Source organism: Podarcis vaucheri (genome assembly GCF_965113315.1).
Source record: "Podarcis vaucheri genome assembly, chromosome: 1".
Taxonomy (NCBI): Eukaryota; Metazoa; Chordata; class Lepidosauria; order Squamata; family Lacertidae; genus Podarcis; species Podarcis vaucheri.
In genome coordinates this window covers 32,513,015-32,533,999 of record NC_138759.1, presented here as the reverse complement: position 1 = coordinate 32,533,999, position 20,985 = coordinate 32,513,015, and the positions used below count along the sequence as shown (strand labels likewise).

Genomic DNA, 20,985 nt, shown 5'->3' with positions numbered 1-20,985 from the left:
CGGTTGCAGCCATTGGCTGCGGATGAGCTCACTAGCCGGCCTTTAGAATAAAGCACCAATCCCCGGGCAGCTGGCTCGAGAGCTGCCTCTTAAAGAGCCCGCGTCGAGGTCTGCAGAGCCAGGCTGCGGAGTCCAGAGCAAGGGGCGTGGGAAGAGTCTGTCTCCGGGGGTGGGGGCCCCTTTAAAAGAGGGGCATGGGGGGAAACGAAATTAAAACTGTTGGAAATGAAATTAGAAATGTTCCTTGGGCTGCCATTTCCCCTAAATAAGTACTTGACTATATACATGTACAGTGGTACCTCGGGTTACATACGCTTCAGGTTACATACGCTTCAGGTTACAGACTCTGCTAACCCAGAAATAGTACCTCGGGTTAAGAACTTTGCTTCAGGATGAGAACAGAAATCGTGCTCCGGTGGCACGGCAGCAGTAGGAGGCCCCATTAGCTAAAGTGGTGCTTCAGGTTAAGAACAGTTTCAGGTTAAGTACGGACCTCCGGAACGAATTAAGTACTTAACCTGAGGTACCACTGTATTCACTTTCGATCTCATTTCACTTTGTCCTCCCTGGTTTTCGATAGGGTCGAAGGACTATGTCAATAAATTCCGTCCTGTTTTCAGTCGGTGTTATGGTTTTACTCCGTGGTAACTACCTCGGTTCTCGTACGCCTGCCATGCTATCCAAATGACTGCTGGGAAAGGACTAGTGTATTTGTGGGGTGGTGGTCGAAGCCATGTTTCTGCTAAACCTCTCCGTGTGGACCTGAGCTGCTGGAAAGGCATTGCACCTATTCAAAAGCGTTTATTCTTTTATCATTATTTCACATGACCCATGCTTTTGTCTGTGCCTTGAAGAGCACAAGAAGGTGCCTGCTCGGTCCTGGGCAATGGGCAATACTAGGGGTCAACAACCTTTTTCAGCCATGGGCCAGTTCACCATCCCTCAGACCATGTGGTGGACTGACTACGGTATATTTTGAAAAAAGAAAAGAAAAAAGGAATGAATTCCTATGCCCCATAAATAAACCAGAGATGCATTTTAAATAAAAGGACACATTCTACTCATGTAAAAACACGCAGATTCCCTGTCCTTCTGTGGGTCGGATTGAGGGGGCTATTGGGCCAGATCCGGCCTTAGGTTGCCTACCCCTGGTCAATAAATTCTAGCAACGTGTTCTCATAATGGCCAGTCAGATGTGTGTAGGAAACCCACCAGCGCAGGAGCCTCTCCCCACATTTTTTATTAGGATTTTGGGGGTGGGGTATGTGTGTGATGTGGAGAAAGTGGACAGACAGTTGTGTTTCTCCTGCTTTCAAAGTACTAGAGCCCAAGAAAGCTGAAAAATGTAAGATTCGGGGCAGATAAAAGTACATCATACAACACATGGTCAAAATGTGGAATTCACTGCTAGACGTAGTGATAACCACCAAGCTGGATGGCTTTCAAAGGGGTTTAGACAAGCTCATGGAAGTGACCTTGCTGCTATTATCTGGCTGCACTAATGTGGGACACTGAAATATTATCCAGAGCTGCAATTGTTAAGCAGAGGAAACTTCAGTATCTCTGAGTAAATGGTTTAAAACAAGAACAACACTCATCCAGATGGGGAAAAGATGCCAACTGGCTAAAAAAAGAGGACATTGTCATAGATCCTTGGTTGCCATAATCCTAATCATTATATCCTCTATAAAGCCCAGCATAGACGAAGGGGCTGCTTTCAAGCTTGGAGCCATCTAGTGAGGACTTGCAAAAATATGTTTGGGTGTACTGCATTCCAGTTAAATACTTCTTGTGATAACCAGTCTGCAGTCTTGGAAGAAAAAGATACTAAAGGAAAGCAGACAAGAACTGTGTTTAAACAGTCTTTCAGCTACCACATCAATTTAATTATCTGGTTCCTCTTGCCACAATAGGCCAACATTCCAACAGTTCTGTTGTAATTTTCACGTCTTTTCTGTTGTATAGAAAGCCTAGTAGTCAATTATATCCATTTTGCAGATGAGAAACAATTACTTGCCCCAAAATAAATGTGACAGAGCAAAGCACTTCATTCTTCCAAACTCTCATTTGACAGCCCAGCATGTTGGCTCACGCTTTCCCACCCAATAGTAAGGGATTCAGCAATAATGATGAATCGCAATGGACGTTAATGCCTCACACATCCTCAGAAGGCAGACAGTGTTTCTTGGGAGAGTGTTCCCCCCCAGAAGAGATAATGGAATGGGCTGACAAAAATATTTTCAGAATCTGGAGCTGTGTTTTAACCATAACAGTATTATATTTAGAATTCATTTGGAATGTTGCTTCATTGCACTGAACAGAAAGCAGGAATCTTAAGTCCCACCACACCCCATAAAAAATAGACTCTACCATGGGATAAAGATCAAGACCATATTGCAATCAGGTTGTCATATACAAGAAACAGCAAATCCATTGTGTCATATAAATGGTCCTTCTAGTCCTGTATCCAGCAGAAGCCAGTATTGGATATTGTGAGATTTTCCAAATGCTGAGAACGTTGGGGAATATTTCATTTCTTGTTTTCCCTATGAACCTCTAGCAGTTGTAGATTCTTGCACAACCACTGCATGAGGGTGCATGTCCTGTCCTGATTAACAGCTACTGGTATTTCACACAGTTTTGTCTAGATCACTTTGAACATCTATATGTCACATCCCATGGCATTCTGGAGAACAGATGTGCTGCATGCCGAAATGCATCGTTATCCATATTTGAAACTACAAGTGGTCAGTTCATATTCTACTCCTTCTGCAAAAGGATAAATAAGGCACTCTCTTATGTGGTTCTTCAAACTAATTTGTCATGCACCACCTCGTTGCTTAGCCATCACTTTTACAATCTAATACTGATCTGTAACATACTCAGCTGCACTGTAGCATGTAACTGATTTATAGATGGGCAACGTTATGCACCCTAAAACGACACGACAACACCGATATTTCTTCAGTGAGAGCTAATTTAGAATGCCTATTGCGTCACAATTATTCATTCAGAGTTTGGCTATTGTTATGCAGCCAAGCTACAGTTACTTACATTTTGCAACCCTTTCCAATAGGACTGACTGCAAACTGACTTTGTGCAATGAGATACGATAGTGCTAATAAACCGGCAACAGCCCCCATTCCCAAAGGTGCCATTGGCATTGAGGTGACATAGCCAGCTGTTAGATGCGACACAATTTAGCGGAGAGAGGGTGGGTAGCAGGATAGAGATGGAGTGGCACCCTCCACTCCCATACCTTGTGGCTGTCTTTTCCAACCACCACAAAACCAGCTATATCAACAAAATGCTGCGTAGTTAATTATGTTACAATATGGATGCAAATGATACACAGCAGCACAAGACAGATTTGCCAAGCACAGGATTCTGCTACAATTTTGTTGGGAAAAGTGACTATGTGCGCTTTACAGATACATGAACCTTTAGATCTGGGGGATACTCTCTCTATTGTGTATTTTCCAGCACTAGTTTTTTGATAAACCAATTACTTATGCAGTAAAATATGATATTTGCGCACTAAACCCACAGCAACTTGAGCTCTGCATAGGCTGTCTCTCCAATCTCATGATTCCCTTGGCTCCTTGCCTTTTTGAGTAACGTGCTGGAGGTTTCTTCAGAATAGGATCTGTGCCTCTGAACACAATTGCTCTTTCCACAGCTTCAAAGATGCTACCTGACAAAGTACTCTTCCAGCTTTAGTTCATCAAGGAAGAAGGTATTTTAGATGTATCGGGCTGACAAAGCATAGTTTCTTCTGATACACGAGTCCTTGGCAAGATAAAGAGAGTGTTTTCAATGCAACGGAATTGGTGGAAAGCAAAAAGACTTAGCCAAGGGCTGATGACACTGCTCAAACCACTTGTTTCATTTTGCCACCTCACTGCCCAGCCAGACTGTAGCATCCAGACAATTCAGCAGGAAGCACCTGCTTCTGTTTGTGGCCAGTTTATTCTAAGTTCATGCTGCATAATACTGTACCTGCCAGTTAGGCCAACTGCTCTTTTCTTGTGCTTCCATTCTGATTCCAATTCTTTGGATGTCAGTGTGAAATATTAGCTATATACGAAGGCAGGGAAAGAACCTAGACAAACATGTGGCTTCTTCTCTTCACCTGGCCCCCAGTCAACTTCCTTGTTTGCAGTTAGCATCTCCTGTTCACGTTGGCTTGATCTGCTCCCGCTGTGATGTTTCCTTGGTTCTTCCTGGTTTGCTTAGGATGGTTTGAAAGTGGTTGAACTGCTGCAGGCCCCTCCAGAATTCATCAGTCAAAAATGTGATGGGCTTGTGTGTAGGGGAGTGTTGAAGAGGACAGAGTAATAAATACAGGCACTGTGGCGCTGCCATCTGCTAACAAAGCAGCCACCTTCATCAGAAGTCCCACCTGGAAAGAGAGTAAGGGACAGGATGAACACCAAGAAGGTGGCTGGGTCTTGTATTAGCAGGCATGGAAAGTGGATACAGTAATTTTCAGCAAATTAGGAATCTAACAAGGCCATGCTGTCAAATGTATTTAACAACCTTAAAATCCAAATATCCCATAAAAAGAACATTTATTCTTGTATGACAAAGGACTTTTGGATACTCAGCTTGGGTTTTTTTCTAGGATGTGACACACTTTTCACTGAATGCATTGCAGTCCAGCCCATCTATGTTTATTCGAAGAAAGAAGCATGTTATTCAAGTAAGTATGCATCAAACTGTGGCCTTAGTTCAACTGTCTCTCTGACAATTCAGAAACATTACAAATCCACTACTGCTGCCACACCTAAAAAGCATTGCATAGTAAAACTTATCATGTCTAACAATAGCTGCTTAGTTTACAGTGCTGTGAAAAAGGCTTAAGGCTAACCATGGACCACCAAATAGAGGAATTGCTCAGTTTTGAGTTGTTTTGTTTTAAACAGCTTCTCTCTCAAGGTGACCACTCTGCTGAATAACCACAAGACTTCAGATCGGCTGCAAAGCTGCTTTGGAGTTAGTTTGTCAACAGCTCAGTGTTTTGAGAAAAGCAATCACTTTGTGGGGCTCCAATCCGCTGCTTCATCCTCTGCTTCAGGGTCATATTAACTGCACTGTACAGGGCTGCCAATAAGGGGGCACAGATGTATCAGGTCCCATGCAAGCAGTGCTCCCAGACTCTTAGCTTCTAAAAAATAAGTCAATCAGACATTTCTGAAGAAAGTTAGAGCACAAAACTTGGAGGCAGCTCTAATGCTTTGGCCCTTGGCAGGTGCTACCATTGCTAAAGGTGCTTGATCAATTTATCACTATTGCTAAGCAATCAGAGGAAGAACTGTTGACCGCTCCCATCTGGGACTCAGAAGGGACCCTCCTAGAGCAGCAGATAAAGCAGGAGAAGCTGAATACATAAGAATGACCTGCTGGATTAGGCCAATGACCCAACTAGACCAGCATATTGTTCTCACAGCGGGCAACCAGATGCCTGTGGGAAACCAGGGATAACATGAGCACAAGAGCTCATGAATGGTGCAGAACACTGGGATATGTTTGCTTAAGTACCTTCCTTGCAGCCACATTATTTCATTCACTCCCCAAGTGTGCTGCCTTTACAAAGTAAAACACAACTGACTGGACTTGGTGTGTTTGGCTTGCAAGTAACTCCTCTGAATTGCCATGTCCCCCATGCAGCCCCTGTTGTCAACACTGGGCTGTTATTTAGTAATAAACAGCAACTATAAAACAAAATTAAGAAATGAAAAATGAATCTGCAAATACAACCATGAAATAATCAAACACCTTGTAAGTGCTGCAAGATAATATTCCTATTTACTGTACTTTGACATAATAATATTTTATCGAGGTTGGCAAAATGTGTTTTGCTGAGACTTGTGACTCTGACATATTTGTTCCTTGTTGTATATCTATATCTTGCTTTTCCTTCCAGGAGTTCCAAGGATTAACAATCAATCTCTCTTCCCAGGCAACTCTGAAATTGTAGGTCTGTGAGGGGAAAAGGGGCCTCCTAACAGCTCTTAGCACCCTTAACTACAACTCCTATGATTCTTTGGGGAAAACCAGGGCTGTTTAAAGTGCTTTAAATGTACAGGTATGGCCTGAGGGTGCATTCTGGCCTGTGATGTCTGCTTCCCAAAGGGATCTGCACATAGGTTGAAAGCCACTTTGATGGGGCCTATATGAGTCATTGTCTCATGTCGGGTGGCGCTGTGGGTAAAAGCCTCAGCGCCTAGGGCTTGCCGATCGAAAGGTCGGCGGTTCGAATCCCCGCGGCGGGGTGCGCTCCCGTTGTTCGGTCCCAGCGCCTGCCAACCTAGCAGTTCGAAAGCACCCTCGGGTGCAAGTAGATAAATAGGGACCGCTTACTGGCGGGAAGGTAAACGGCGTTTCCGTGTGCGGCTCTGGCTCGCCAGAGCAGCGATGTCACGCTGGCCACGTGACCCGGAAGTGTCTCCGGACAGCGCTGGCCCCCGGCCTCTTGAGTGAGATGGGCGCACAACCCTAGAGTCTGTCAAGACTGGCCCGTATGGGCAGGGGTACCTTTACCTTTACCTTTATATGAGTCATTGTCTAATGTCACAATACACTCTGCCATCTGCTGTGGTCTTATCAAACTCTTAGAAGGAAAACTGTGTGTTCTTTAAACCGCTCTCTGTTTTGATGGTTATAATATCCCCACTGAAGACGATGATCACATTGGGCTTGGCAACACCAACAGCCTCCCGGGTGGCTAAGCCCACACCCAAGTTCTTTCATGTAATAATCACATTTCTCACTAGAATCCAGCTTCCAAGTTCCCAGAACAGGCCACACATTACGTGGGATTAAGCATGTCTCCTGAGGAACTTCTTAAAAATCTGACTAGATGCCACAAAGAGAATGCCAACTGTTTTAGTTGTCCTGGTCTTGGCTGCTCGGGCGCTTTCAGCTTGTGTTTCTTGATTAACAGCCCCACAAGACAACCTTCTCTGGAAATGGAGATCTTTGGAAAATCTCTCTGTGTGAGAGCATGCATGTCAGAGAAAAGAGATTTTATTTTTGAAAAAAAATGTGCAGGATTAAGGCATAAGGGTCACGTGCAATGAGATTTTTAAACTTCTAACACAGACTCCCATGCTTTATTTTAAAAACAGTTTAGAACGATGCAGATAAAACGGAATTTTAATTAATAGCAATTATTAATGAATTAATCTCCTTCCTCACACGCCTCAAGGCGATGTACAAATTGCAATAAAAACAGTTTAGGACAACACAGAAAATAGCAGCAGATAAAAAACAAAGCTAAGTAAACTCACATGGCAGAAGTCCAGGTTGCATCCACACTAAACAGTTAAAGTACGCTTATACTGCTTTAACAGTCTTGGCTGTTCCCCCAATCCAAATCCCCACAGAGCTACAATTCCTAAAGGTAAAGGTAAAGGTACCCCTGCCCGAACGGGCCAGTCTTGACAGACTCTGGGGTTTGTGCGCCCATCTCACATCTATTGGCCGGGGGCCAGCGCTGTCCGGAGACACTTCCGGGTCACGTGGCCAGCGTGACAACGCTGCTCTGGCGAGCCAGAGCCGCACACGGAACGCCGTTTACCTTCCCGCTGGTAAGCGGTCCCTATTTATCTACTTGCACCCGGGGGTGCTTTCGAACTGCTAGGTTGGCAGGCGCTGGGACCGAGCAGCGGGAGCGCACCCCGCCGCGGGGATTCGAACCGCCGACCTTTCGATCGGCAAGCCCTAGGCGCTGAGGCTTTAGCCCACCCGCGTCTACAATTCCTAGAACCCTTAAAAACTACAGTTTATATATATATATATATATGGCAGAGCCATGTCCTTTATATGTGCTTTAAAGGCATAGTGTAGATGTGACATTCACCTGGGTAACAAATAAGGTGGTGCAGAAGTGAATTCTTACCACAATCCAGTTGGGAAGGAGGGTGAGGCATAGACATCTGCTATTTTTTTAATTTAAAAAATCTCATTGTACTTGCTCAAGTGCTAGAGCCAGGGGAGAAACTAGGCTTTCTTTCACCCCAGAGACTTGGTTCGGCACCTCCCCCCCCCCCGGTCCATTTGCATACACATGCACACCCCTCTTTCATATTCAGCTCCTGGGGGTTTCTTTGACATGCCTGTTATAGCAGGGGGAGCTTCCAGAGGCTTCACTTGAACTCACTATGGCTTACCCTTGGCCTCAGTGATTCTTACTTCTGAGCAGAAAATACTTGGACATTGTACTAGTCACCAGAGCTTACTTCTGAATTCAGTGATCCTTACTTATGAGTAAATATGCGTAAATATTATCACTGCAAATCCTTCCCCAGTAATATAATGAATTATCTCACTTCCCTTTCCACAGCACAGGGTTATTTATTTCTCTGTCTGGTTTCAGTTCTCCCTCTTCCCCACCCCACTGTCCAGAGCACATCTAAAGTTGATCTTTGGTTCCTGGCCCTTATGCCTTAAACCTGCACTTAAGCAAACAAAAATATTGCCACCAAATATACCTTAGTTTCTCCATCCAGACTAAGGGTTGTATCCAGCTCAGTCAAATTAAGAGTAAACCTACTGAAACCAATGGATGTGACTAGTTTTAGTCCACTGATTTCAATGGGTGGACTCTTGAGAATGGCTTAGTTAGAGGAACCCTAAGGGATTTAACTGTTAAGTGTTGTTTTTATTAGGCATTAGTTTTCTGTAAAGCATTTCTTTATCTTTCTAGGCAAGAAAGATGGGAGGAGTCTAAAAGGATACAGATTTTTAGAAATAGGAGTTTCTTAGCTGGAAAAGGCAAAGTTGCACCCTCAGCTACAATCCACAGAAACACTGTATGTGCTCTCATCTACAAGGCACAATGGAAAACTTGCCCCACTTATCTCCTCAAATCCTCCCTTTCCCTGGAGATAAGGGCTCCAATCTGCTCAAATAAACAATAGTTTCACTTTTTCCTCCTGAAAGGTTAAAGTTTACTTTCTGGATAACAAAAGGCAAACCAGCTATTCAAGGCCTCGGTATTTGCTATTTTTGATCTCAAGTCCTTAAATGGGAAGGTTTTTATGGTGAGCTTTAAAAAGAAACACAGCAAGTAAAATGCATTTTAATTAGGGGTGCAACCTTTGATGGATGATTGAATGTAATCTGTCAGTGAAAGTTTTAGTTGCGAATTAAAAATTTTCTTCTGGCCTGACCAATTGGTGAGGTTGGCAAGGAGGAAAATCTTTGGGTCAGGGGAATCTTGAGGGGCCTATCACTGCAGAGCCCATAGAAATGCATCCTCAACCCTCCTCATTGCTGCAAATTTGGGTGCTCATGCACATAAATTTTTTGCAGTGTCCACCCTTAAAAATGCTGTCCCATCCCCCCCTTTTAATCTGGATTTATGCATTCTGCAAGATTTTTTTTTTTTAATTTATCAGATTTTCTGCAGAAACTGTAAATCCATATGAAATGGGAAAATAATACGGGACAACATTTTGAAGAGGACAACATTGTGTGGACACTGTGCAAAACCTGTGTGCATGTGCAGCTTCAAGTTCTAATAACTTGTCATATGAAATCACCCAGATTACTGTTTAGTTCCAACAGTATGCTCACACATCCAAAGTCTGCTTCCAACAATGGGTGAAACAGCTCCATCAATCAGTTTGCCCATAAAGAAAAAGAGAGCCAGTGTAGTGTTAAGGGTTGAGAATGCTGGGACCATGACCTGGAAGACCGAATTCCCACTAAGCACTGAAGCTCACTGGGGGACCTTGGGCCAGTCACTGTCTCTCAGCCTAACCTGCCTCCCAGGGCTGTTGTGAAGATGAAATGGGGAGCTGGAGAACCATGTGCAGCTCTTTGAAGGAAAAGGTGGTATATAAAATGAAACAAACGCACCTCAGAAACATTTATGATAGTAGGAACAATGGAGGTCATGATTCTGTGGCCCTAGAACCTGAGAGTGCCTTCACCAAAAACAACCCACAGCCAGGGAAAAGATTATTACACTGGCAAACATGCAGTGAAAACTCTCTCTCTCTTTCTCTCTCTCTCTATATATACATCTGTACAGATATTTAGAATACTGATATGTTTTTAGTTTATTGATGGTGTCTATTTATTATTTTAATGTTTTAATTGGTTTACTAATAATCTAACTTTGCATTATCCATTCCAGTAAACTGGAGCCAAAAGCAGGCACTTCTGGGAGAAAACATCTATAGCTAAACCATAACTTGAAGAATTATTCTTCCCCCCATTCCCTGGTATTGACACTCACCTAGAGGATCAATCTTTGGGTCTCTGCTTTGCCCTCTTCCTCTTGCTGCGTCCCTTGGGTCTCCTCCTCCTTCAGAAGGGAAGAAGGAAGGAAACAGAAGAGAAAGTGGGAAATGAGACACCAATAATAATAACTTTTTCATTTATACCCTGCCCATCTGACTGGGTCGCCCCAACCCCTCTCTACCATGGAGAGTCACCAATGTCCAGAAACCTTGCCAATTCTACTTACCTCCCTGACTTCACAGCATCTCGCCGAGGCCTAGGGAGAAGAGAGTTAGACTGTCACGTTCAGAGTATGGGGCTGCAACGTTCATGGATATTAAGAGATCCAATGTGATGGGAATAGCAAAAAAAACCCACAGATGGTCTTGCCCCCTAAATGTGATGATTTCCTCTTTATAAGGAACAGAGTCATTCAGAGCTTCTAGACTCATTTTCTGCTACCTGGCATGGTTCATAGTGGCCAAGGATCCCAACCCCACCCCATCACACACACACACACACACACACACACACACACACACACCACTGTCTATCACTGAACCAGGCCCCATGCTTTTGCTCACACAAGGCCCAGTCTCCCTTCTTAGACCACCAAACGCAGGTGAGATCCCGTTAACAGTCTCATAAGCAACATTATTCAATTGCACCCACTGAAAAGGTCTGTTGGGACAGAATTTCAGATATGTTATTGGATGTTGAGTGGGAGAATGGTAGGTAGAAATAAAGGAGAGAATCAAGTGGCTTTGAGTCTCTCTACAGAGAGCCCTTCAGGAAGCAAGCACTGCAGGCAAAAATGCACCCTCCCTTACAGCACATGTTGTTCACCAACAGGATTAGCTGAGGCTAAGAGGAGTTAGGAATGCTCTCAGCATCACTGCACATCAGCCCCCCCCCCCCACGTTGCCAGTCTGAGACCACCTATTTTGGGCATTTCAGGGGCCAGTGTATTCAGAGGCAGTACACTGATTAAGCTAAGGAATAATTATCTTGGAAAGGTAGTTTTTGTTTTGTCTCTGCTTGTGAGAGCAAGGACGCTAGCTGGAAGTGAAGGGTTGTATGATGCTGTGTGTGTTCGTGCTGCAAGCAGCAGCGGCTGTTTCTTTGTTCCTTTTGGTAAAATGAGGTTCCTATACAGGCCCCAAAGGCCACGGATGGACAGCTGAGTTGGAACAGCTGCTACTTCTGTCCCATTTTGTCACTTGGTTGGGTTGCTGGCTCATTAAGTATCAGGCGTGTAGGGCACCCCCAGGGCTGTGTATCTGCTGCAATTCCACTGGTGTCTAGAAAGCATGTAGAATATGACACTGAATGTTGAACTTGGCTTCATAAGAATTTTAGCTTCCTTTCTGTATTTTTTTTTAAAGTTTCTAGTCCTTATGACTGTGAAGATACGGTTGAAAGAATATGACCAATGTATGCTGAAATCTTCATGATTTGGGGTGACCTCGACTGTTCCTGCTCCTCCCAGTGACAAGGAAAACCATAATTAAAGGTAAAGGTAAAGGTACCCCTGCCCGAACGGGCCAGTCTTGACAGACTCTGGGGTTTGTGCGCCCATCTCACTCAAGAGGCCGGGGGCCAGCGCTGTCCGGAGACACTTCCGGGTCACGTGGCCAGCGTGACAAAGCTGCATCTGGCGAGCCAGCGCAGCACACGGAACGCCGTTTACCTTCCCGCTGGTAAGCGGTACCTATTTATCTACTTGCACCCGGGGGTGCTTTCGAACTGCTAGGTTGGCAGGCGCTGGGACCGAGCAGCGGGAGCGCACCCCGCCGCGGGGATTCGAACCGCCGACCTTTCGATCGGCAAGCTAATTAAATTGTGCAAAATGCAAACATTTGTGAAAAAAAGTATGAGCAATGATACACAATGGCACTGACCACAGGATCCAGCTTTTTCTGACACAAACTGAATTGTTGGGAACAACATTTCACTACTATGCTTTTTAACACTGACAACATATGGATTGTGAAGATCCCCACCCCCCAGCCCAATTGTGTGCTGGCTAGGACAGCCATGCTTTTAGTCTGGTCAGTTTAAGGCACAGCAGACTTGAGGAGATTCAGTTACTCCAGCAGCCTTGCCTTCATGTAGCCAACAAATCCAAAAAAATTCTAGTCAATCAGAGTGAGAATTGTGCGTGGAGTTCCTGGAGCAGAGCAAATGGTGGAAGAGCAACTGCTTCCTGCTGAGGAGGGCTGGGTGTCAACAATCTAACCCCCGGGGGAAAGCTGGAACTTGATCTAAATGTGCAGAAGGAACTGTTCCAAGCCTGAGGTGTCAAGGAACATGCTGAAAGCGACTGTCCTGCTTCTTCATTTCGAGGCTGGGAGGAGGTGTAGTGGACTTAACTGCAAATAATACAGTTCCCTTGCACTCCCCCCACCGGCCCAAATACATCCCATTGTGGCTCACCATGACAAGAAATGAGAACACCTGCCCCAGTTAGGCTCAGGTTACGTTAACAGGCTGCCTGAGGCACCACCAGTCCAAGCCCCCTCACCTTTTAAAAAATATTTCTGCTGGCTCCCTTGGCTGCTGTTTTTTGAAGGCTAAAATTAGAGGGAGTCAAATAGAGGGGCTTGTGGAGTTCAATAAGGGGTCTCCCTACCCCACATCGTTCCCTCTCCTTCCAGGGATTACTTGACTCCTGTGAGGCACTGGATACCCAGGACAGCCAGTGTGGCGTAAAGGTTAGAGTATTGGACCAGGACCTGGGAGATCAGGGTTCAAATCCCCGCTCAGCCAAGAAGCTCATGGGGGGACCTTGGGCCAGTCACCATCTCTTAGCCTATCCTGCCTCCCAGGGCTGTTGTGAAGGTGAAATGGGGAGGAGGAGAACCATGCACACCACTTTGAGCTCCTTAAAAGAAAAGGTGGTATATAAATGTAATTTTTTAAAACAGGAAATTGCCATCATGAAGACACATACCTGCATACACATTTCCTATGCTCCAAAAAGGACAGCTCCACATAGGGCGCTTGTTCTTCTGAATTCACCTTCAGGAGCTGTAAGGGTGAAATCTATGTAACTCTCAAGAGCATTTGGGACTTAAGAGAATGGGCAAGTAAGAGGTGGCATGACAGAAATGTATATAATTATGCCTAGCATGGAGAAAGTGCATAGAGAAAGGATGTCCACTGGAAGGTGTGGACACCCAACAAAGAGAAATGTTGGAAGATTCAGGGCAGACCAAAGAAAGTACTTCTTCACACAGCATATAGTTAAACTACGGAACTCGCTGCCACAGGAAGCAGTGATGGGCCGCCATCTTGGATGGTTTTAAAAGAGGATTGGACAAATCCATGGAGGAGAGGGGCTATTGATGACTACCAACTATGATGGCTCTGTTCTACCTTCACTGTCAGAGGCATCGTGTCTCCGAATACCAGTTGCTAGGAATCACAGGAATCCATTGAGCTTCAGTTTCCCAGCTGTTCACAGAAGATGTGAAGCAAAGAAGTGCTGACCACTATGGGGAAGGGCTGTAGCTCAGGGGTAAAAGCACCAGCTTTTAATGCAGAAGGTCCCAGGTTCAATCCCCAGCATGTCCAGGTAGAAATGGGACAGCGCCTTGTCTGAAATCCTGGGGAGCTGCTGCCAATCAAAGTAGACCAGTGTTTCTCAAACTTGGGTATCTAGCTGTTTGGGGGCTACAATTCCTACCATCGTTGACCACAGGTCCTGCTAGCTAGGGATGATGGGAGTTGCAGTCCAAAAACAGGTGGAGACCCAAGTTTGGGAAACATTGGTATAGACCAGGGTAGTCAACCTTTTTATACCTACCACCCACTAACGCATCTTTCTTGCATGACCGCCCACCAGTGCTCGATGGAAGGAGGATTCTGCTTGTGCCGTCGAACCCCCTACCGCCCACTCAGAGTCCTGAAACGTCCACTAGTGGGCGGTAGGGACCAGGTTGACAACCCCTGGTGTAGACAATAACGAGGTAGATGGGCCAATGGCCTGACTTGGTATAAGGCCGCTTTCTATATTCCTAAGAATTGCATGGAGAGACAGAGCTGGGAACCAAGCACCCCAAAGCCCAACCTCTTCACCTGCATGGTGACGTTGGCTACCTCCGTCGGGACGCACTGGAGCCTCTCGTCTCCGCAGCAGCCGCTGCAGCGCTGCAAGAAGACGCAGGAAGGGCTGAACACATGCTCTACTTCACTGGGGTACTCGGATACCACATCAACGAGCTTCTCCAAGGGCTGGCAGGAGCTGCGGTTCCAAACGTCATGAAAGGAGACAACTGAAGAAGATACAAAAGATTTGGGGGCAACAGGTTCAGAGCATGGACAACGGGAGACACGGCTGCTTCAGGTAACTGATGGGCAGCAAGGATGTAGGAAGGTGCCTTGTATCAGATTCATCTGCCTTTGCCAACCTGGTTCTCCCCAGTTGTTTTGGACTACAACTCCCATCAACCCCAGTCGCCATTGGCTGTGCTATCTGGGGCTGATTGGCAACATAGTCCACAACATCTGCACTAACCATTAAAAACAGTATTGTGCTGCTTTAAATAGCTGCAGCTTCCCCCAAAGAATCCTGGGAACTGTGGCTTGTTAAGAAGGTTGTTAGGAGGAGAGCCCCATTCCCCTCAAAGGCCGACAATTCCCAGAGTCCCCTGGGAAGAGGGTTTGCTGGTTAAGCTACTCTGGGAATTGTAGCTGTGTGAGGGGAACGGGGTCTCCTAACTGCTCCTTTACCACCATTTCCAGAGTAAGGCAGACTGCAGGGCAAGGACATCCCATGTTGACCAAACCATCTGTAACTTAAAGGCCGGTGCAAGCCTTTCGAAAAGCATCTTTCCTAAGAGTGTTATTAATCCCACTGGCAGAAACTTCTAGATTCAGCGGTTTTGCAGAAAACATCTCAGTTTCTCAGCCAGAACTTTGACATCTCCTTGCCAGGAAAATGGTGTGTCTGGAAGTCACAGGGAAGTCTGATTTATCCAGCAGAGTCTCCGACTTAAGTAAGTGCTGATTATAACACCATTTCATGCGCTTGGCGGAAGCTTCCAGCCTCCCATCCTTTCTTTCAAAAAGCGAGACTGGAAATGCTTGGCTTTAGATCAGAAGGAAGTCAGAACATCACAGGCCTTTAATTTCAACTATAATATGGTCACATGGGGAAAGGACATAAATCCAGAACCGCAATCTTACCCATCTCCTTCACAATGTATCACAGATGTTGAAAACTGTGTGAAACTGTTGTAAGATTGGGAGAGGGTAAATGCAATCCCAAAAGTCTCCACATGTTCTTTAACTGTGTGTGGCAAAGTTGCAAGGCACATCTTCTGTTAGGAAAACTGTAAGTAAATGGCTCAGGAAGGCTAGGAGGTGGTTGAATAGTACTTGCCGCCGCCACCATCCCTGTCCAGACAAAGAGCAGGGGGAGCTAGTTGCCTCTGTCTGACTGCAATATTTGATTGAGACACAGACAAAGAGGGTGACAGCTGAAATCTCGGCTCTACAAGCTGTGCAGATCTAACTGGGGACGGAGCAGTAAGAGTGGATGTTTTTGTGCTGTGTGCCTTCATCTAGGCTCAAACTATATCTGAAAATAAACTCCTATGTTGCAAAGCACCATAAGCCTCCAGTGACTACCTTCCAATGAAAACCAAACCTAGGCAAGCACTGCACCTCTGGAATTTCTCTGTGCTCAGAGAGGTGGGGAGAGTGTTAGATTACCACCACCACCACCACCGCTGCTGATGCTACTAATACTACTGTATTTACTTATATAGCCTCATCAGTATGCACGAGGAGCACAAAAGGTCAAGGTCCCTGCCCCAAGGGGCTCACAATCTAAAATTTGACACAAGATAGAGGAAGAGAAGACAGGGGGAATCAGGGAAAGAATATGTGATTATTCATAGAATCATAGAGTTGGAAGAGACCACAAAGGGCCATCGAGTCCAACCCCCTGCCAAGCAGGAAACACCATCAGAGCACTCCTGACATATGGTTGTCAAGCCTCTGCTTAAAGACCTCCAAAGTAGGAGACTCCACCACACTCCTTGGCAGCAAATTCCACTGTCAAACATCTCTTACTGTCAGGAAGTTCTTCCTAATGTTTAGGTTTATTCAATTTTCATATACTTAGGCTTCATTATAGGCAAAGGCCAAATTAGATGTGCTATTAAATGTGTCTTTGCTTTTAATGCATAGGTGTAAAAAATGCTAATAATTATTATGATGGAGGAGACTTAACCCTTTCATTTCCTACTGCAGTCCTGAGGAAAATCTCTCTTTCTCCTCTGAAAGTTGTTGTTGCATTGGGCGGAAATCCTGCACTGAGCCCAACAGAGGATTTCCTTCCAGTGCAAATACCAGCTTCAGAGGGTGGAGTTTCCTAAGCAGAGGAAAGGGTTAATCTCCCACCCAGCCCACCTGCTGCGATCCCAATAATTATCAGCTCTCCCCCATTCCCCAGCAGCTTCTATTTGCATTTTTAAAAAACAACTGCACATTAAATACAAAGGCACATTTAATATCATGGCTAATTTAGCTATTAGAAGTCTCACTGACAGCATGCAGAAAATTCGTTTCATCTCTGAACTAATGAACAACTGCCTGGTGTGCCAAAACAAAGACAATGACATAATAGAGCCTTCAAGTTTCTTCCATTCACATGTGTCTTCTTGGAGGCCCTTTTGACATCATAAAAGAGGGACAAGCTTCACACTCACCTGCCGCTTCAGTGGTGCTGTTCTGAAGAAGCACATCTTGCCTCTAGGGAGAGAAAGGGGAGGGGAAAGTAATTTTTCCCAAGCATTCCCAACACCCTGCAATGAAATCACTAGCAATTCAGCATGGATCATTTCTGTAAAGCACAGAAGTGGGATGATTCTCATGTGCTGAAACCTGTTTAAAGGTTGCATTTTATTTTCTAAAATAAGATCAATTGATTAAGATGTTGCAAGGGAGGTTTTTGGTCAAAAGGCAAATGTCCACATGCTTCAGTCCAGGGCTCAAGAGTACAGAAAATTCCTTCCTTCCTTCTTTGGTAACTGTGCAATCCTGTACATATTGATAAGCGAGCAGTGCATGGCAGCCTTGGTTAATGTATGTGTCACCTGTTATATTCATTATGATTTCTACAGCACTGGGTATTACAAAGTAACAGGAAGTCAGGTCCCTGCCCTGAGGAATTTACAATCCAGAGTTTGACACAGCAGGGACAACAGAGTGATGGGAAGAAGCAGCCCTGCCGCTGTGACCGGTTCAACTCAGAAGCTCCCAGTCGCTTATCAGCTGGGATCAGTTCTATATGCTTGAATCCAGGCTATACCAGAGCCCAAAACATTTATTCAGCAAATTACTGGATTTAAATAACATCTTTCTTCCTATCATGGCTATGAAGACGGTTCACAATACAAATATATTATCGCTTCAGTGTTAAAATCAGCTGCACAGTCTTTACTTTGCCTCCCTCACCAATGTATTGTAAAATCAGACCCAGACATGGAAGATGTAAAATAATCAAGAAGGGAATAAATATATTGCAAGAAGGGAATAAATATATTGCTGTTTTTTCATCCTTGTATTTTTTTTAAAGCTGATTTGATTTGCCTGTATTTTAATCATTCTTTATATTTTCTTTTTATCCTGAGAATTTCTTTACAGAGGTGGTGTAGAAATTTTAGTAAAGAACTATTTCTGCTAGGTTGGCCAGTGAAATGGATGGGTCTTGAATTATTTCATGAATAACTTGTTCAACTAACTTTGCCCAATAACAGTATGCCTCTAAGCATGCGCAAAGTGCTTTTGCTACACCAATCAACTTGCACGTATATGAGATTAGAGAGAGAAGCTGCAAGTGAGAGAATGTGACTTCAAGCCAAGCATTAGTCAGCTCCTCTCATTTCAAAATGAAGCCCCTTTCCAATCTGCTATTATTAATCTACTGATGATGTCATGTCTCTTGCAAGCCCCTTGGGTTACTGACCTACAGAAGTGCTCTCCTTGTTCAGTGGGTCTACTCTAAGTTTGGCTACCACTGGATATCACCCAGAAACCGCAATTCTATTTCAGGCCAGTAGATATCAGTCTAGCAGTGCACAACTTCCCTCTCCAGAAAATTTAACATTTTTACTCAAAATGATGAGGCAAGTGAATATTTGAGGTGGCCAGATAAATGGAATTGTAGACTTGGAAGGGACCTCAAGGCTCATCTAATCCAACGGTTTGCACTAAAGAAGAGTATTGGGTCAGAAATTATTGACGTTTGTTCCTCTCAGAGTCTACTGCCCACCTGGGCATGCTCAAGGTCAGCATGCTGGGGGAAGTGGGCAGGTCTTCTGCTCTTGACGGCAATCCATCTTGATCAAGGGGCTTTTCTGCTTGTTTGTGCCAGAATATAGGGACTGCTTGGCATTGGGGCAATCCAGTGGTCCAGGAGGCAGGTAGGAAGCCTACTCAACCTGCATTCCATTCCAGTTAAGAACTTCAGAAAGCCCTTAAGGTGCTTTCAGCCTGGGTGCCCTTGACTTCCATGAGCGTATCTGCACGGCTTGGTGCCAGTCTTCTGAAATGTCTATCTGGGTGTAGCAACTTGACACAGGAGAGATAAGCAATATACCGTGGTGGGTGCAGTATCCTTGCAAGGACATGCAGATCCTCAGAAATGGCCTTGACAATGCTTCACAAGACATGCACACTTTAATGCTCTGTGCTAATCTGGTTCTAGACTCACCCACTCACTGACAGGACTCTGGGGGATTGTTGCTGTTTTCAGGTGGGATTCAAACACATGCCAGCAAATTTGGGTAGCGCAATTAATAGTTGATTGGGAGCCATGCACAAGAAATCCACTTCCCCAAATGACTGGGGAAATGAACTAGAAAGTGTGCAATAATCTAACCTCCCCACAAACAAATCAGAAGTAATGTTCATTAAATAGCCAACGTAATCTAGTCTCCCTGCAAAAAAATCATGACAAATGCTCAATAAACAGGCTAACTGAAAGCACCTTCAGTTTCACACAAAAGAAAGGGTAGGAAAGGATGAGAAAGAGTATCTTGGTTGCAAAGAACAGGATAATTAAAATGGCTTTTTTTAACCAAAACTAAAAAAACAACACATACCGGTAGTATTTCCCCCTAACTGAAACCACACACTTAGGCAATTTACCAGGTCAATCAATCATTCCTAAATCTGGGCTATGCTTTCTGCCCCACCAGATCAAGGATTCCTCTGAGCCTTGTAAACTCCCCCCACCTCAGTGCCAAGGTGCTTCCTGGGACCCCAGGAGACGGTAGCGGTGCCTATGAGCATGTACAGAGTGCCTTCTTTCCCCACACTACTAAATAATTATAACACACCTGAGATTTGGAGATTTAAAAAACTTCCAGATCATAAGAGATCTTTCCTTCGTAGAGTACTTCCAGTTTTAAAATAAAGCCCTAAACACCGTGAAGTGTAAATTTCAAGAGTGTAAACTTGTGCCTGGGTTCACGTCTTTGTCTTCCCCCCCCCCCCGGCGCTCAATCTCTGCACCTCGTGGGGCACGCCGAGTTCAGCCACTGAACAACCACAGTCGCTTTCCACTTACCTGGGATCGGGACAAGGCTTCCGGAACAGAGGGTGTGCTAATTCCAGGGTTGCAGCCCGGTTCCTCGCATTTTAAGTCACGGGACGGCGCGAACAGTAATCGGCTGCCGCCCCAAACCCACTCTGACACCTCTCTGCCAGCTCCTCTGGGGATGAGGAGGGAAGGGGCGGCCCCACCCCAGCCTCACCTGCCAGGGGACAGGACAGAGGGGCTTCTGCGGAGCTCACCTGCGCGCCCACCACCCGCAGGGCGAGAGCCACCAGGAAGCCCCCGAAGAGCTGCATCGCGGGCGCCGGCTCCCTCCGCTTCTCTCGCGCGCCGGTCCCAAGTTCCGATTCGGAGCGGGAAGCGATGCCTCGATTCCTACTGCACATTGGTCAGCATAGCCGGCGGCGTCGCGCCTGCAGGAGCCCTGGCTGGCTGGGCGCGTGTGGTTCCCTCCCAGAGGAGCCGGGCGGGCGCCAGCGGGGGAAGCGCTTCTGCGGGGGAAGCAGGCGCTCTTTTCCCCGGGTGCCAAGTGGAGCTGGGGAGGGAGCGAACAGCAGAGGGACCGGCTCCCGGGCGACTCCCCTCCGCCGCGGGCTGCTCTGCGGAGCGAGGCTCTCTCGGCAGCACCTCCTGCTGCCCCGGGGGCCACGTGAAGCGGGCGGCTGGCCGGCTCCTCCCCGCCCCCTCGGGCGCCCGCCCCCGCTCCCTGCATCCCCGCGGAGCCCGGGAGGGCGCTTCCGGGCGCAGGCTTTGCGGGCAGGGCTGCCTGGTGGGCCAGCGCGGAGCGGGAAGGCCCTGCGTGACCTCCGACGGGAAGGCCCCTCGGGCGCCCGCCCCCTCGGGCAGGGTCGTCGAGGGGGCACCTCGAGGAGCGAGCGCGGGCCCCTGGCGGCGACAAGCGGTGCCCACCCGCCGCCCGAGCGACGGGCGGGTCTCTGGGCGCAGCTGGGCACGTCTGCTGCTCTTGCATGACCTTTTCGCCTTACAGCCCCGATGTCGTGTAAAAGTGACAGGCGGGGAACAGTGGCGTAGCGTGGGGGGTGCAGGGGGCAGTGGCGTAGCGTGGGTTGTCAGCACCCGGGGCAAGGCAAGTAATTTGTGCCCCTAACCCTAACCCCCAGATGTTGCGCCCGGTGTGGCCGGCCCCCCCTGCACCCCCCACGCTACGCCACTGCGACACC

The 20,985-nt window shown here is 46.4% G+C and overlaps 1 protein-coding gene across 1 annotated transcript; it reads right to left on the bottom strand.

Moving 5' to 3' along the window:
- Positions 1–2,254: 2,254 nt before the first annotated feature.
- On the bottom strand, positions 2,255–20,471 carry PGF (placental growth factor). The gene is made up of 7 exons (XM_082234293.1): positions 20,044–20,471; positions 16,953–16,995; positions 14,314–14,510; positions 13,187–13,263; positions 10,481–10,510; positions 10,250–10,318; positions 2,255–4,402 (listed from the first exon to the last, which is right to left on the bottom strand). The coding sequence occupies exons 1-6, from the start codon at positions 20,188–20,190 to the stop codon at positions 10,258–10,260; spliced, it is 555 nt and encodes a 184-aa protein (XP_082090419.1). The 5' UTR covers positions 20,191–20,471; the 3' UTR covers positions 2,255–4,402; positions 10,250–10,257.
- Positions 20,472–20,985: the final 514 nt, after the last annotated feature.